The 18,729-nt window shown below is 42.4% G+C and overlaps 1 protein-coding gene across 2 annotated transcripts in view; it reads left to right on the top strand.

Moving 5' to 3' along the window:
* RGS12 (regulator of G protein signaling 12) overlaps positions 1 to 18,729 on the top strand; it is a gene marked incomplete at its 3' end in the record, with an annotated part of 381,119 nt that overhangs the window by 287,674 nt on the left and 74,716 nt on the right. For both annotated transcript variants that reach the window (XM_082256416.1, XM_082256415.1), the window contains one exon: positions 13,582 to 13,751. In XM_082256416.1, the coding sequence (XP_082112542.1) occupies positions 13,582 to 13,751 (170 nt within the window). The remainder of the gene's footprint in view (positions 1 to 13,581; positions 13,752 to 18,729) is intronic.

The following is an 18,729-nucleotide window of genomic DNA, read 5'->3' as shown; positions in this document are numbered from 1 at the left end:
ATCTGCTCAGACGCCATCCGTACGGGTCACTTATCTGGGGCTGACTCTCGACTCTGCTCTGGCGAGGGTCTTTCTTCCGTTTGGAAAAGCTTCAGAAGTTCAAAAGGGCGATTTAGGTTGCTGATGGAAACTGATCGGTCTTCCCTATGGACTTGCATGAGGGCCCTGGTTCTGATGGTATCGACCTTCGAGGCGGTCCCATTTTGCTCAGTTTTCACTCGAGGCCTCTGCAAAAAGAGATTCTTGCAAAATGGAACAGGAACCCTCGGTCGTTGGAACAGAAGATTAGTTTGAGCCATTGCACGAGATTGGTTCTTTCCTGGTGGATCCAGTCGCCAGCTTTGTGTCAGGGCAAGTCCTTCCTGCCGTTGTTCTTGACAGTGGTCACCACTGACACCAGCCTGTCGGGCTGGGGCAGAGTGCTGGAGAAGCTCTGTGTCCAGGGGACTTGGTCGACAAGAGTCTTCCTTGCCGAATAATACTCTGGAACTCAGAGTGATCAAGCTTTGCCTGTTCCACTGGATGAGTCGGCTACGCGGGTCTCCGGCTTACATCAATCAAGGGGGCACCAAGAGTGCCCTGGCGGCCTCGGAGGTGGCCGAGATTCTGGTTTGGGCGGAAGCCAATGTTCCAGCTCTTTCTGCAGTCCACATTCCGGTTGTGGAGAATTGGCAAGGGGATTACCTGAGTCAGTTGCTGGATCAAGGGGAATAATTTTTTTTCTCCTGGGTGAGCTCCTGTTCTTGGTTGAGCTTCATGATACCCAGTGGGCTATGTTTATCCTTTTTGGAGTTTAGGTTACTATCTGGTTGCGTTCTTCCTACCCCTCATGCCTACGCTGCTTTGGGACATCCCAATGGATAAGAAGTATGGAAGCTGTGTCTGTCAATGGATGATAGAGAAAACTGGATTTTTGTATGAGCTTAACGTAAAATCCATTTTCTCTGAAGTCCATTGACAGGCGCAGCACCTGCCTCTCTGTTATTGGGATGGCTTTTGTATCTTCTTTACTGCTTACAGCGAAACTGGTTTGCTGGAGCAGAGGGTGTGGGGTTATGCCTGTGGGGACAGCCCCATGGGCGTGGAATTACTTTTTTCCTGCCTAGAATTACTCCTGCAGGGGGCAGCATAACCCAATGGATAAGTATGGAAGCTGCATCTGTCCAATGGACTTCAGAGAAACTGATTTTACGGTAAGTTCTTACAAAAATCCAGTTTTTGCTGGCCATCATGTGTAGAAGTCTCTGGACTTGGTATATTGTTTCGATTCTAAGAATGAATTTTTTGCAGCTCAAGCAAAACAACACGTTATGAATGAGTGTGCGTACGCGTAACCTGAGAATGTCGTCGTACGTTTTTAAAAATGTTTGACTGTTGTTGAGAATGTAAACCAACTCTGTGCATAGATTGATGGTAAAAAACCTTTAGCCTTTACTTCTCTGACACCTAACAGTCTTCCTTCTTTCCCCTTTCCTTATTTCGAGGTATAAATGTTACATTGGGGGATCGGTTACCCCATAAATGGGTTCGTTTATAATACTTGGAAATGTTTAGTGCTTGCTGAGAGCCAGGCTCGCTGGTTGTGGGCTTCCTATTCGGGGTGGTCTATATGATCGGTGGGTGCGGTTCGAGACAGTTTTGATCTCAGGGTCTGGGGCTTTATAGCTCCATATAAAGATTTAAGCAATGATTATATAGATACTCTACTACTAGTGACTAGATTGTTCTTGCTCCAACTCCCACGTTTTCCACAAAACCTATTCCCATACAACTAATGGTACATCCTTGACCTCTGAGAAGGTATAATCTACTTTCTAAGTTTCTATGTTGATCTGTTCCCCCTCCCCACCAATGTATCATTACTTTGCCTAAATAGGGCATTCAAGGATTGTTCGATGCTCTATACTTGACAACACTTTTGTTACTTTTATACTGTCGAAATAATAATAAAAACGATTGAAACAGAAAAAGCCTTCAGATCAATGTTAAAGGCGTGATCCCAGTAGAGAGGGTTCCCTTGGGCAACAAACGTTGTCTTCCTGACAGCCACAGGGATGGAAATCTGACTCTTCTTGAGTTTTGTTGTGCATATCCTTTAGTCACACTGTCAAAATATCTGAATTTACAGCAGTACAGAATGTCTAATGTTGTCTTTGCTGGATCATCTGGCTTGATGACAGGCTTTAGGGATTTAGTATATTTATGGATCTTTGGCTGTCTGACTTTCACCCATAGGGTTTCTGCTCTCATTCAGCTGACTTATGAAATTATGGTCTACATAACACCAACTGCTTCAAAAATCATGTGCTGAGCTGCTTGGGTTCTGTCCTGTTGCTTCCATGTTTCAAGGAACTGGAGCTATGCTGAGGCTCTGCTTTTATTTTTCCTTTTGAAATTTTAAAGTTGGATTTATGGAAGCCTTTGTCGCCCTTACGAACAGGAAGGAACCCTTTAAATAACGTTCCAGGCTCAGTAACCCTTTCAAATAATTACTATATCTATAGCTCACAGTACATTAGCGCAATGGTCAGTGGGAAGAATCCTTCTTATATTTGTGGTCCTAGGGAATAATCCCCCCCCCCCCCCCACAGATATCTAAAGTTCATTGGTGTCAGTGGCAACTTATCTGAGAGGAGGGAATTGCCCATTAATGAAAGAAACCCTGACAATCTCATTAAGAACCCTAGACCCTAGAGCAGTGATGGCGAACCTTGGCACCCCAGATGTTATGGAACTACATTTCCCATGATGCTCAACTACACTGCAGAGTGCATGAGCATCATGGGAAATGAAGTTCCAAAACATCTGGGGTGCCAAGGTTCGCCATCACTGCCCTAGAGTTCCATGGAGCTCTGGTCGAGAGAGGTTAATCTAGAGTTATACCATTTATTGGCTCACTAAATAGATTGTACTACAATAATATAGTTAGCTAATAAATGGGGACAAACCTATTTTTTTTAATGGCTAGCACAGCCTTCTGCTCATTTTTAAAATTCTGATGTGGGAATCTTTTTAGGTGGTACTCATAGAGATCATGTTAAACGAAATTTAAAGGCAAAACTTTTTTTCTAGTTTTGGATAGAGTAAGGGAAGGCTATACCTCCTTTTCATTTTTTCTTTGCCACCTGTGTCCTATGGGGAGATTTCCCTTCACTTCCAGGCCCATAGCCAGGAAGTGAGCGAATATCCCTCCAAAATGAGGGAATCCCTTGTTGTTGTTACCAGAACAAGTGTCCCCATTGGAGGATTTCTGTTCTGGGGACAACCCACAATTTTGGGGTTTTCTTTATCTTCCACTCTTGGTGATATCCGTAGACATGACAGAGAGTGAATCTCCCTAACCGGGGCACAGACGGCAATAAAAACCAGAAAGGGGTTTTAATCCATCTTCCTTCTATCCAAAACCAAGTTGTTTTGCTTTGAGTTCTACTTTAGTGGTAACCTCCAGACACCAAGTAAGGTTGATTAAATTACCTTTTTATTCAATTTATTTCAGGTATGTGTATAGCACCGTCCATTTACGCAGCGCTGTACACATTTTTATGCAGTCACATCAGTCCCTTACACTCTAAGGTCCCTTACTCCCATTCATACACACGCATACTAGGGCCAATTTAGACAGGAGCCAAGTAACTTCCCAGCATGTCTTTGGCGTGTGTGAGGAAACTGGAGCACAGGGAAAACATGCAAATTTAAGGCCGGTAATGCCGTGGTTGGGTTTCGAACCAAAGATCCCAGTGCTGCTTGACCAAAGTGTTAGCCACTGTGCTGCCCACTATTTTTTTTTTTTTTATTAATAATTTCACCTGTTGCACTTAGATTCATAAACCTATTTCACAGTGATTCTTTATGGATGTGTATCCTCTTACCATAGGATTATCTGTTGTGCAACCTTCCTCTAATGCTCCACAGAAATAAAAACTAGTAGACGGTCTACGATATGCAGTGCTTTATCAGATTAAACCACTTCTGCTCTGGGAGGTTTTACCCCCCCCCCTTCCTGATCAGGCCATTTTTTCAATACAGCACTGCATTATTTTAACTGGCAAATGCGTGATCGTGCAACGCTGTACCCAAATAAAATTGATACCTTTTTTTTTTTCCCCACACAAATAGAGCTTTCTTTTTATTTTTTTGCGCTATAAACCCAAAAAGACCAACCATTTAAAATACATCCAATAAAAAAATGTAAAAAATAAAAATTTCTTCATCAGTTTAGGCCAATATGTGAACATATTTTTGGTAAAAAAAATCCCAATAGGCGTATATTGATTGCTTGGCACAATAGTTATAATAAGCGTCTATAAACTATGGGATAGATTTAGGGATTTTTTTATTTATTCTTTATTTTTGTACTAGTTATGTTGGCAATCAGCGAGTTTTAGCCAGACTGCGACATTGCAGTGGACAAATCTGACAAGAAGTGACACTTTTTGGGGACCAGGGACACCAATACAGTGATCAGTGCTAAAACAAAAACTGTATGAATGATACTGATGGGGATGGGGTTAACATCAGGGGCGATCGAAGGGTTAAATGTGTTCCCCATGAGTGCTTTCTGGGGGGGGAGGTGCATTGACTATAAAGGAAAACGGAGACCCCTGTTTCAGCTTAGTAGGAACACAAGATCTCAATTTTCCTCTCTGGCAGAACGGTGGTCTGCTTTGTTTACCTAGGCAGACCGCTGTGCTGCCTCTCTCCAAATGACCACGGATTGGCTCTTACTGTGTCCAATCACAGCAGAAGCGGGGCTGCGCGCCCCCCCCCCCCAGAGCCACGGAAGAACATTGCGATTTTGCGCTTAAGGGTCGCCCTGCCGCAATTTATGCACGTTGGGCGGTCCTTAAGCAGTTAAATTTCATCCAGTTTGAGTTTACATCTACTGTAAGAAACCTGGCATGAGAGAAGTCTAAAAACTCCCATTGCTCTGTTAAATGCTAGTTGCCTGGCTGTCAAGGCCATCCTCTACAATTGCTGACTCAGAACAAATATGCAGATAAGCACTTCTAGTGTTTCTGACCTTTCCCAGTCTGCATACATGTTTTGGGTCATTTTGATGCCAGAGATAATTGTGACAGCCAGATAACTAGCATTTTCAGAAGCGGGTCTATAATGGTAGCCCTCATAGTGCTCTCATGACAGGTTTACTTTAAAGGCAAGCTGAGTGGTTTCTATGGTAGAACTTCTCTGCCATGATAGCATCCCTTATCCGCTGTACACAATTTCTTGGCATGAGTTAAATAAAGCGTAATGAAAATAACAGGCCTTCCTGGTTGTATTCGGAACTAAATGTGCACGCCTGTGTAAGGCCCTCTTTGTTGCACGCGGCATGTTAACATAATAATAGGTCTCTGGCTTTTTCTCCCCTCTCTAGTCATGTTGATTGCCCATTGACTGCAGCTCCACGCAGATTGGAGGAGGGGGGATAATTATACTGACAAGCATTTAATCCACAGCTTTTGTGGGTTGTGTGATGACTTGATTGCCTGCTGTCAGAGGGGCACATCCCTAGAGTTAGATCACTGTGCAGCCGGCATTATATCTAACTCATGCACTTTTCTATGCCAGCCCCGGCTGACACCAACACATAGTCTGTAGCAGCAGGGTGCAAATAATGCTTGGAATGGCTAGAATGGGAACACTGTACCCATGGAGTAAAATCAGCTTTTCATTTTGTATAGAATGAAGAATCTGGTTACTAGAAGTGAATTGGTGTACTTCTGCACACCCTTATATGTTCCCTTGGGAGGGTATTGCTTTTAGGTGTATGTAAGATGAATGCCCATAACTCTTAATAGAACAACCACATATGGTCTGGTTGGAGGTAATAGAGCTCTGTACTTCCTCCAACGCTAACAATTCCTGATGCGTGCATCTGTTTGCTGATCTTAACATTATCTAACCATTTGCTACAATACAGTGCCTTGCGAAAATATTCGGCCCCCTTGAACTTTGCGACCTTTTGCCACATTTCAGGCTTTAAACATAAAGATATAAAACTGTAATTTTTTGTGAAGAATCAACAACAAGTGGGAAACAATCATGAAGTGGAACGCAATTTATTGGATATTTCAAACTTTTTTACAAATAAAAAACTGAAAAATTGGGCGTGCAAAATGATTCAGCCCCCTTAAGTTAATACTTTGTAGCGCCACCTTTTGCTGCGATTACAGCTGTAAGTCGCTTGGGGTATGTCTCCCTGTTTTTCACATCGAGAGACTGAAATTTTTACCCATTCCTCCTTGCAAAACAGCTTGAGCTCAGTGAGGTTGGATGGAGAGCGTTTGTGAACAGCAGTTTTCAGTTCTTTCCACAGATTCTCGATTGGATTCAGGTCTGGACTTTGACTTGGCCATTCTAACACCTGGATATGTTTATTTGTGAACCATTCCATTGTAGATTTTGCTTTATGTTTTGGATCATTGTCTTGTTGGAAGACAAATCTCCGTCCCAGTCTCAGGTCTTTTGCAGACTCCATCAGGTTTTCTTCCAGAATGGTCCTGTATTTGGCTCCATCCATCTTCCCATCAATTTTAACCATCTTCCCGGTCCCTGCTGAAGAAAAGCAGGCCCAAACCATGATGCTGCCACCACCATGTTTGACAGTGGGGATGGTGTGTTCAGGGTGATAAGCTGTGTTGCTTTTACGCCAAACATAACGTTTTGCATGGTTGCCAAAAAGTTTGATTTTGGTTTCATCTGACCAGAGCACCTTCTTCCACATGTTTGGTGTGTCTCCCAGGTGGCTTGTGGCAAACTTTAAACAACACATTTTATGGATATCTTTAAGAAATGGCTTTCTTCTTGCCACTCTTCCATAAAGGCCAGATTTGTGCAGTATATGACTGATTGTTGTCCTATGGACAGAGTCTCCCACCTCAGCTGTAGATCTCTGCAGTTCATCCAGAGTGATCATGGGCCTCTTGGCTGCATCTCTGATCAGTCTTCTCCTTGTATGAGCTGAAAGTTTAGAGGGACGGCCAGGTCTTCGTAGATTTGCAGTGGTCTGATACTCCTTCCATTTCAATATTATCGCTTGCACAGTGCTCCTTGGGATGTTTAAAGCTTGGGAAATCTTTTTGTATCCAAATCCGCCTTTAAACTTCTCCATAACAGTATCTCGGACCTGCCTGGTGTGTTCCTTGTTCTTCATGATGCTCTCTGCGCTTTAAACGGGCCTCTGAGACTATGACAGTGCAGGTGCATTTATTCAGAGACTTGATTACACACAGGTGGATTCTGTTTATCATCATTAGTCATTTAGGTCCACATTGGATCATTCAGAGATCCTCACTGAACTTCTGGAGAGAGTTTGCTGCACTGAAAGTAAAGGGGCTGAATAATTTTGCACGCCCAATTTTTCAGTTTTTTATTTAACAAAGTTTGAAATATCCAATAAATTTTGTTCCACTTCATGATTGTGTCCCACTTGTTTTTGATTCTTCACACAAAATTACAGTTTTATATCTTTGTTTGAAGCCTGAAATGTGGCAAAAGTTTGCAAAGTTCAAAGGGGCCGAATACTTTCGCAAGGCACTGTAAATAATGTGTTGTCTACATTTAGTTTAATCCAACTTTCTGGTATACTGAGGCACTGGTGATGTAGACAGCTGTTTTCTGGGAAAGGCTATGTGACCAATGCCTTCCAGGGATATCTCGCCTCTAAACTGCGAAATCTTGCAAGATGTCAGTGGAAAGGGTTTTTTATTTATTATTTTTTTTTTTTTTTTGTGATTTATACATTGCCATGGCTTCAGCAATGTGCAAGGTCATATAAGGATCCTTTCACATGAAGCCAGCGTCGTTCATCAGGGGACCATGAGCAGATTCCCTGCTGAATATGAGCTGAAGGGGGTGGATCCAACTTTTTTTTTTTTTTTTTTACATCGATGTCCATTCAGTTTGTGCCAGGCTAACCAGTGACCAGATGTGAACAGACTCCGCTGTCCTCTTACATCAGGCTACCTCTGATCTGTCACATTTAGCTTTGGAAAGATTGAAAAGGACACAGTCTTTTTCTATCTTTTTTTATATTTTCCCTGACCTGGGCAGTCTTTGGAGGTAGGTGGGCATAAACAAACACAAGTCTGTTTAAAGCCGCCTGTCCATAGGGCTGCATGGAGTGCAAAGGGCCCTAATGCCATTTTAGTTTCCATAGCCATGCTAAAGCTTAATAACAAAGAGCACCAGCTATTTTACAGTGAATGCTCGAGATCTAGCGCTGAGATCTAGCAAGGTCCAAGCAGCCAAAACATAGAAGAAGCCGGCCACCAATGACCTCTGCTGTTCAAAATGGTGGCTTGGGATTATAGGAGTAGGAGAATAATGAACATCTACCAACATAGAAACTAAGAGAGCAAGCCATAATAAAATGTGTTTGGTGGTAATTTCATATGGTTAGGAGGGAGGAAGGTCCCTTTTATTGCTGGCATAAAGTAATCTTTCTGGGACGACAGATTAAAGGGCAACTAATGCTACATGTCTGAAGGACAAAACTCCGCCTTGTGTTCTGTACTGAATAGTAGGAACAGATTTGGTGATCCTCTTAAACAAAATTGGTAGGCCTAGTGCCTTAAGACATATTAAAGCCCAGCTAAAAATTCAGGTTAAAAAAGATAAATATATTTCAGGTGCATTAAAAAAAGGTGTTTAGCCTTTAGAAAGCAGTGACAGCCAGGACAGAAAATCCCGTCCCCTGCCAGCATGCTGTAGAGAAGGGCCCTTAAAAGAAAGCAGCTGGCACCTGGTTGTCCAGAAAATTTCCACCATTTGTGCTTGTATAGTGAATACAGTTGCATGACTGGCTCCTAGTTGTTGCATTTGCTACCTGAACCTTTTAATCACACCCTTAAATTGACCACATGCTAGAGCAGGGGTCTCCAAACTTTCTAAACAAAGAGCCAGTTTGCTGTCTGAAGGACTTCGGGGGGCGCGCAGGACTGTGACCAACAGGAGTACAAAATGTCCCATCAGTGGGAATAAACAATCCCTTATCATTGGTGTCAGTGGGAAGAATTGTGCCCCATCATTGGTGTTATTGGAGGGAATTGTGCTCCATCATCGGTGTCTTTATGCCTCATTGTTGGTGTCCTTGGTGGGAACTGTGCTCCATCGTTTGTGGCATTTGTAGGCATTGTGCCCTTCCTTGCTGTCAGTAATCTAAATTAGCACCCCAAGGGCCAGATAAAAGCAAGCAAAGGGCTGCAGTTTGGATACCACTGTGCTAGACGGAAATAAGGGACTCAATGGACAGTAAGAGGCACTAAGTATCTGACAAGCTGGAAACTCTTCCTGTGCAGCAGTTTAGTCCATCTCTCTTCTATGGAAAAGAGTGAGGAATCCTAAGTACCTAGTCAGTCAAAAATCAGTCTGTGTCGGGATGGTCAGGATGCCGGTTCGGCCATTTTAATGTGTACTAGCTACCAGCGGACCATGCTGGTTAGGGCTCATAACGATGTATTGGAATGTAGCATTAGAAAGCCTTGTCTGATCACTTCTCTTATGCCCCTGTTAGCATTGTTTCTTCTTTGGGCTGTTCCATAGGCCTGAAGCTTCCATTCTTGTGTAGAGACACGCCATCAGGCACAGATAACTGGATAGTCGGATCGTGTCTTTTTTTGACCTCTCTATAGTGTCTGAAGCCAACTTAAAGGGTAACTAAACTCTGGAAGCTGTGCTCACAAAAAGGCAGGCTTAGGGCAAAGAACTAGTGTCTAGTATTGCCTGTGGTCTCCCTTGTAGCTATACCTTTCCTATTACGGACTGTTCATGCCTGTGTGAAGGCAGCCATCTTGGTAGAGGCAGGGCTTGGGTTTCTTCTTGTCAGAGCCTCAAGCAAGCAATACTCGCAGCACCAAATTCTTTTCCAAATTTCCTAAATGATAAAAACCATTTATCATTTTCCTTCCACTTCACAATTCTGTGCCACTTTGTGTTGGTCTATCGCATAAAATCCCAATAAAATACATTTATGTTTTGGGTTGTAACATGACAAAATGTGAAAAATTTCAAGGGGTGTGAATACTTTTTCAAGGTCAACTGTATGTTGATCAGGGTATTGCTTCGGCACAATTGACATTTTTTAATCTTCCATATAATATAGTAAATCTCCACTTTCTGAATACATTTCGGCTTTAAGACCAGCCATGTAGTTTTGCGGTATTGCTCATTGTGTAAACCTGAAGCTGAGTGTTGCTCACCACTATAATTTGTAATGTAATAATTATCTGTGTTATGTAACAGGTCTTTTGTACAAGTCTGACCTGGTAGAGTTTACCATAGATATCTGTTTTACTTTGCTCTAGCATTGTATCCGCTTTATTATAATGTTTATATTTAATGAAAAAGCAAAGCTTTTTATAGGCTTGACAGCCTTGGTAACCATGACCCGGGGCATATATGTTTTCTCACGTAGCAGGGTGGAGCAGATATTCTTCTGTGAGAACACTGAATAAAAGTAGTCATTGACTTGTATATTCTTGACCTAGTTTCCAGGGCAATTGTGGAGACAGATGTACAGTGCACCCGGAAAGTATTCACAGCACTTCACTTTTTCCACATTTTTTGTTATGTTACAGCCTTATTCCAAAATTGATTAAATTCAATATTTTCCTCCACAATTCTACAAACAATACCCCGTCATGACAATGTGAAAGAAGTTTGTTAGAAGTCTTTGCAAATTTATTAAATATGAAAAAAATCACATGTACACAAGTATTCGCAGCTTTTGCCATGACCCTCAAATTTGAGCTCAGGTGGATCCTGTTTCTACAGATCATCCTCGAAATATTCTACAACTTGATTGGAGTCCATCTATGGTAAATTCAGTTGATTTGGATGTGATTTGGAAAGGCACACATCTGTCTATATAAGGTCCCACAGTTAACAGTGCATGTCAGAGCACAAATCAAGCCATGAATTCCAAGGAATTGTCTGTAGACCTCCCAAGACCGGATTGTACAGATCTGGGGAAGGGTACAGAAACATTTCTGCAGCATTGAAGGTCCCAGTGAGCATAGTGGCCTCCATCATCCTTAAATGAAAGCAGTTTGGAACCACCAGGACTCTTCAAAGAGCGGGCCGCCCTGCCAAAACTGAGTAATCTGGGGAAAAGGGCCTTAAGGCCCGTACACACGATAAGAATATCTGTAGGGAAAATTCGTCCGACAACCGATCTGCCGATTTTCGGATTGTTAGTATGGTGCTTTCGACAGCCGACTCCGACTTTTCGGCCAACAAAATCCTTATGTGCAGGCTATATAATTTTTGTCGTCCGTCAAAATAACGTCCGATTTTTGTCTCATTAGTACAGATTTTGACGGAAAAAAATCTTAAGATCAAGACTAGGCATGCTCAGAGACGACAGAACACATACAAAGCAATCCAACACATGACATCACTTCTGAAGTAGAATTCTGTCGTACGGGAAAATTCATATGAAAATAACCTCTTCACTTTCCACATCAGACTAGCATGCCACAAAAAACGGACGACAGATCGTTCGATAATCTGATCGTGTGTACAGGGCTTTAGTCAGGGAGGTGAAAAAGAACCTGATGGTCACTCTTACGGAGCTCCGGCGTTTGGATGACGAAGCTCCAGCGTGGTTATGGGACCACTCTGTGAATATCCCTGAGTGGCCTAGCCAGAGCTCAGACTTGAACCCGATTAAACATCTCTGGAGAGATCTGAAAATGGCTGCGGACTGACGCTCCCCATACAACTTGGGGGGAAAAAACCCTAGGAACTAAATTGAGGACTTTAACATTACCATTCAAAATATGATAAAATGTCAAATGTTTATTGTACAAAAATTAAAAAAACATATAAACAATGAAAAGACTCCTATACTAACATTCACATATACAAATTTATATATGATACTGTTTGTTTCCTCATCATCTCTGCTGTAATTGGGTGATGGGTTGCTTGCAGTGACTTCAATGGGTTTTACAAGTGCCAAAGGTACTTCAACAAAGTATAGACCAAAGATTGTGAATACTTATTCACATGTGTGTTGTTTTTTTTTTTTGTTTTTTTTTTATAAATTTGCAAAAAACTTCAAACTTCTTTCGTGTTGTCATTATGGAGTATTGTTTGTAGAAATTTTGAGGGAAAATAATACATTTAATTTATTTTGGAATAAGGCTGTAACGTAACAAAATGTGGAAAAAGTGAACCGCTGTGAATACTTTCCGGATGCACTGTATACACGGATGTATACACAGTAATTACTAACTCTAACTAACTTCCCATTTTTCTTAGTAGTTGTGCTGTTACTCATGGCAATCAATCAGAAATTAGCTTTCAGTTTTTAGTCTGCCTGATCCATGGAGTATTTTTTTGCATGTTTCATGGCATCCTGGCTGTGCCATGATGTGAAGTACGCCTGTGGTGGAATGACCTCATCCATTATCTACAGCAGTGGTCCTCAACCCTGGCCTACAGGGCCCACTAACAGGCCAGATTTTCAAGATAACTGAAATACATCCCAGGTGATATCATTTGCTGCTCAGTGATTGCAGTTCTCTAGTCTGCATCTCCCCAAGGTAATACCTAAAATCTGGCCTGTTAGTGGGCCCTGTATGCCAGGGTTGAGGACCACTGATCTACAGCATAGGCGCTCGCTTTCATGAGTCTGTTTACTTTACAATACCCTAATGAGACCATAATGAGACCACCAATGTCACAGGACTTAGGAAATTCTTTTAAAGGATCACCTCCTTTTCCTTGTCACTGAGGTGTATGCACCATGGAGGAAGCTAGATTGGGGTTCAAAGTGAGGCTTGGGTCCTTCTATCTGTACACATGCAAAATTCCCCAAAGACCTCATTGGAGGGAGGGAGGAAGAAAGGATAGGGGAACGAAGTGTTATGACACGGGCAAGATGGCGTCCGCTTCAATATTCAGTGAGAAGAGTAGCCTAACCACATCATATAGCAAGGTCTAAAATAAAGCACTTTGGAGCATTTATTACTAATGGGAGAACTAAGGAAATCGGGTTATAATAGTTTTTGGGTGGCAGATGGCAGTTCTTCCACTGTACGGGCTCCATGTTGGCCATAGTGGTCTATCAGCATCATTTAGGTAGGGTGAGTGAGACAGACTTATTTTTCTAAACAAAACCCCTTCAGCCATTTGTGTATGCTCGCCCCCCTCGCTACACTAGGCCAATTTTAGATTGATTTCCACAAGTTCTAGCACAACATTGTTTACATCCTCTTCACCACACCATGACCAACAACTTGATTTATACAGTAGAGAACATGGAGAGCTTGTGACTGCTGAAGGGACATTGCGTTATACACATTTGGGTAGACAGTGGAATTGTAATGTTTGTTAGTCAGCGCTATATAGTTTATTGAAACTGAAAAGGAATGTTCATTTCTCCAGAATTATAGTGATTTTCTGGTAGGATATGTTAACTGGCAGCTCTAGCTGTGAAGAGTGCCAATACTAGTTTGAAAGATTGTTCTGCTAGAAAAAGGATTCTTTTTTTATTCCCTGCTTTTTTTTAATAACATCTGACCCTTATTTTGCTCTTTATCACAGTGAAATGTTTTCTCTTTTCCTCTCTTGCAGAACTGAACAGCACTGATCTGAAAGGATGTGTAAGCGAGAACAGTCTGAGCAGCAATGCCAGCCTGCCCAGTGTACAGAGCTGCCGGAAACTCGGCGAACGCAGGGTGGCCAGCTGGGCTGTGTCATTCGAAAGGCTTCTTCAGGATCCAATTGGCATTCGGTATTTTACGGTAAGTAATACTTATCACACAAACATGGTAACAGCAGGTGAATGCTGCAGGTGTCCAGATGAAAGTGGAATTCCAGGGTAAAAATAATTAGTTTGGAGAGGCTACAAGGGAAAGCAGTTACCTCTAACGAAGAGTGTACTGGGACTGCAGAATTGCTGGTTACAGTAGACATGACCGTTTAATTCACATCCAAACTCGTTCATCCATCTCTTTATGGACCTTGCTTTACGCACTGGTGCGAAGTCCTGTTGGAACAGGAAGGGGCCATCCCCAAACTGTTCCCTCAGAGTTGGAACCTTAACCGGTTGCCGACCGCCGCACGACTATATACTGCGGCGGTCAGCCCCGGCCAGGCAGAGTGACGTACCGGTACGTCACTCGCCTGTCACTTCCTTGTGAGCCAATAGCCAGCTCGTTCACAGGGAAGTTAGTGCGTGTGACCGGTGGACCCGATGTCCACCGGTCACTCGCCGATCGTCGGTACACAGGGAGAAAGTCAGGCGGCTAATGTAAACAAGCCGCCTGTCATTCTTCCCTGTGTAGAAACAGTGATCAGACGGTTCTACTATGTAGGACCGTTGATCACTGTTCCTACACTAGTAGCCACAGCCAATCACAGTAGAAAGCACGCCCCTAGGGACACACTTAACCCCTCCCTCCCCAATAAAGTTAACCCCTTCCCTGCCAGTGTCATTTTGCAGTAACAGTGCATATGTATAGCACTGATTACTGCAGTAATGTCAATGGTAACCCCAAAAGTGTCAAAAATTTCAGTCAAGGGTCCGATCTGTCCGCCGCAATGTCGCAGTGCCGCAAAAAAAATCGCAGATTGCCGCCATTACGCGTTTAAAAAAAAAAAACACTAAAAATGACAAATCTTTCCCTTAGTTAGTAAACGCAATAACTTTTGCGCAAACCAATCAAAATACGCTTTTTGCGATATTTTTTTTACCAAACATATGTAGCATAAAACAAATTGGCCAAAAATGTTAAAATTTGATTTTTACATTTTTTTGGAGGGGGATTTCATATAAAAAAAATTTACACTCTTTTTTTGTTTATAGCGCAAAAAGTAAAAATCGCACAGGTGATCAAATACCACCAAAAGAAAGCTCTGTTTGTGGGAAAAACGTTAGTCACGCAGTAAAAAATCGCAAAAGAAACCCTGGTCAGGAAGAGGGTAAAATCTTCCAGGGCTTAAGTGGTTAAGGGTTCCCTGTACTGGAAGGAAGGGGCCAAACGCAACCCCACGCCATAAGCCCCCCCACCCCCCCTCCACTGAATGATTTGTACCAGTGCACAAAGCAAGGTCCATTAAGACCTGGATGAGTGAGTTTGGGGTGGAGGAATTTGACTGGCCTGCACAGAGTCCTGACCTCAACCCGATAGAACACCTTTGGGATGAATTAGAGCGGAGACTGTGAGCCAGGCCTTCTCGCTCACATCAGTGCCTGACCTCACAAATGGGCTTCTGGAAAAAGGTCAAACATTCCCATAGACTTACTCCTAAACCTGGAGGACAGCCTTCCCAGAAGAATAGAAGTTCTAGCTGCAAAGGGTGGGCCAACTCCATATTGAACCCTACGAACTAAGACTGGGATGCCATTAAAATTCATGTGCATGTAAAGGCAGGTGTCCTACTTCTTTTGGTAATATAGTTATATTCTCCCTCTAATAGACTACAGTCTCTATCACCGCGATTGTGTTTGTACGGTTTATTTAATCCATGCCACTCATAGTTGACAAAGAGTTTTGTTCTATCTTGTTTTGTAACACAAAAAAAAATTCTGATCTTGTCAAACTCTTTTGTAAAAGAAACCTTTTAAACAATTGGGTGCTTTTTGCAGGTTTCTTTTTTCATTTCTTATTGAGCAGAAGCAGAGTCTCTTTAAAGGCTGAACATTCGGTCTCCTGCATAAGCCCAATTGTGACTGGTTCTCTTTAAGATTAGCAACCTTTATTGACTAAGGCAGCTGACGTTTCTTTTAAGAGACTATTTGAACTCTCCGTATTTGGCCTCTTATGAACTGTGTACAGTATTTATTTTTTACATACACAATTAAATTTGACTTTTTTTTATTATATGTATTGTATGAATTTCCTCGTATTATTTATTGCTGGATGGTCTCTGCGATTGACCTTGACGTTGACAGTTGTTGCTCTTCTGACTCCTGTTCACCACCTGCTTCTAGTTCCTGAACCTTTTAGAACTTTAAAGAGAATTATATAGTATGTGCTCTTTTATTGAAAGTGGCAGTAAAAGAAATGATCTTTTTAGATTATTTACATTTGGGTCACATGGCAGATTAGGATCGGGAGGCGTTTCTATCCATTATCTGCAAGTAAAAGTTGACTTCTCCGTATATAACCACAAACACTTTTATGTACTGTATGTCTCTTTGATAACACTGGGTTCACCTTGAGAGGAATAACTCATTGGAAATAGAAAGGCTTGCTGGGTATTCACACTGAGCCCAGATACTTGACTGTGGTGTTGGTTATAGAAGAGTCTTTTCATATATCCTTTTTTTACTTCATAACAGAATGAATGCCTTGGAACTAGAGCTGCACGTTTCTGGATAAAATGAGAATTCCAATTTTTTTTTTTTTTTTGCTTGGAATAAAGATCACGATTCTAAAGCATTTTTTTTTTTTTTTAAAGATTTACAACCCCTGAACGTTAGGTTATTAAAAAAAGTTGGTAATAAAATAAGACGCATTACTTTTTGCTTCAATCAAATTTATAGAAATGCAATTAAAAAAAAAAAAAAAGTAATGTGTAAGTAAATAAAAAATAAAAGTATAAAAAAAAAATACTATAAACTATATAAGGGTCTATAAAATGGAAGTAAATAAAAAAAAAAATATCAGCAGGAAAATTTAAATGGAGAAGGAAACTAAAGAGTTAATAAGGCTGATTAGCCTAAGTTAAGTGTTAAAGCGGAGTTCCACCCTGGAATTTTTTTTTTTTTTTTTAAAAATACCCCCGGGACAGTCAGGGCTAGTGCATTCCACAATGACTAGCCTCTAATCTGTCCCGGGTTGCACTTACCTGTTAGGACAAATACTTACCTTGAAAACGTCTTGTCCAGCGCTGCCATCTCAGGTGTGGGCAGCTTGAAGCCAGCGAGATCCTCTTCAGCGTCCTCTTCCGCCTTCTTCGGTCCCACGATGCCCTGCGCCGGCCCCGCCGTCACTTCCGAGTCGCGCGCGTCATCCCTCCACAGCTTCTGGGCATGCCCAGAAGCTGTTTAGAAGGGGATGACGCACGCAGCCCGGAACTGACGTCGGGGGCCGGTGCAGGCGCAATGATTCCTGGGAGCTATGACGTTCAGCTCCCAGGAATCATTGCAGAGCCAGGAAGTGACGACGGGCCGAGGAAGGAGAAAGAAGGAAGTAAGGTAAGTATATTTTCTTCGCTACGAGGTAAGTAAAAAAAAAAAAAAAAAAAAATGCGATTAGCCATTTTCTTTTTCAGGTGACCCGGAGCGAGAAGATGGAGGTAAGTATAAAATGAGGGTGGAACTCCACTTTAACAGGGGTTAAAAAGAAGAGTAAGGTAAAAAAAAAAAAAAAAAGCCACAAAAAAGCGTGTGTGTGTCAAGTATTCAGACCCCCTTAAATTTTTCACTCTTTGTTATATTGCAGCCATTTGCTAAAATCATTTAAGTTCATTCTTCTTCCTCATGAATGTACACATAGCACCCCATACTGACAGAAAAACACAGAATTGTTGACATTGTTGCAGATTTATTAAAAAAGAAAAACTGAAATATCACATGGTCCTAAGTATTCAGACCCTTTGCTCAGTATTTAGTAGAAGCCCCCTTTTGATCTAATACAGCCAGGAGTCTATTTGGGAAAGATGCAACAAGTCTTTCACACCTGGATTTGGGGATCCTCTGCCATTCCTCCTTGCAGATCCTCTCCAGTTCTGTCAGGTTGGATGGTAAACGTTGGTGGACAGCCATTTTTAGGTCTCTCCAGAGATGCTCAATTGGGTTTAAGTCAGGGCTCTGGCTGGGCCATTCAAGAACAGTCACAGAGTTGTTGTGAAGCCACTCCTTCGTTATTTTAGCTGTGTGCTTAGGGTCATTGTCTTGTTGGAAGGTAAACCTTCGGCCCAGTCTGAGGTCCAGAGCACTCTGGAGAAGGTTTTTGTCCAGGATATCCCTGTACTTGGCCGCATTCATCTTTCCCTCGATTGCAACCAGTCGTCCTGTCCCTGCAGCTGAAAAACACCCCCACAGCATGATGCTGCCACCACCATGCTTCACTGTTGGGACTGTATTGGACCGGTGATGAGCAGTGCCTGGTTTTCTCCACACATACCGCTTAGAACTTTTTGGCCCTAATTCTATTTTGGTCTCATCAGACCAGAGAATCTTATTTCTCACCATCTTGGAGTCCTTCAGGTGTTTTTTTTTAGCAAACTCCATGCGGGCTTTCATGTGTCTTACACTGAGGAGAGGCTTCCGTCGGGCCACTCTGCCATAAAGCCCCGACTGGTGGAGGGCTGCAGTGATGGTTGACTTTCTACAACTTTCTCCCATCTCCTGACTGCATCTCTGGAGCTCAGCCACAGTGATCTTTGGGTTCTTCTTTACCTCTCTCACCAAGGCTCTTCTCCCCCGATAGCTCAGTTTGACCGGACGGCCAGCTCTAGGAAGGGTTCTGGTCGTCCCAAACGTCTTCCATTTTTTTTTATATAATCTTTATTTAAGAAAAAAAAGGACAAGTAACAATACAACAATGAGGCAGGGTATACAAAGGAAACAAAGAGTTGGGGATCAACAGGAACCCCCGATAGCCGATAATGTCACATGAGCCATTGGGATGATGAACAATAAGGCACTCAGAATTATTGCTGAAATCTTAAACATATGAAGCTACTGTAACGTGCACTAACGGGTGGGGTGGTGACCCACCCACGGGCTTCCCCATCATCTGCCTCCCCCACCCCACAACGTCAGCCACA

The sequence above is a fragment of the Pelophylax lessonae genome, assembly GCF_965119305.1.
Source record: "Pelophylax lessonae genome assembly, chromosome: 1".
NCBI lineage: Eukaryota > Metazoa > Chordata > Amphibia > Anura > Ranidae > Pelophylax > Pelophylax lessonae.
Note: the sequence above shows the minus strand (reverse complement) of the source record. Positions and strands in the feature narration are given on the sequence as shown.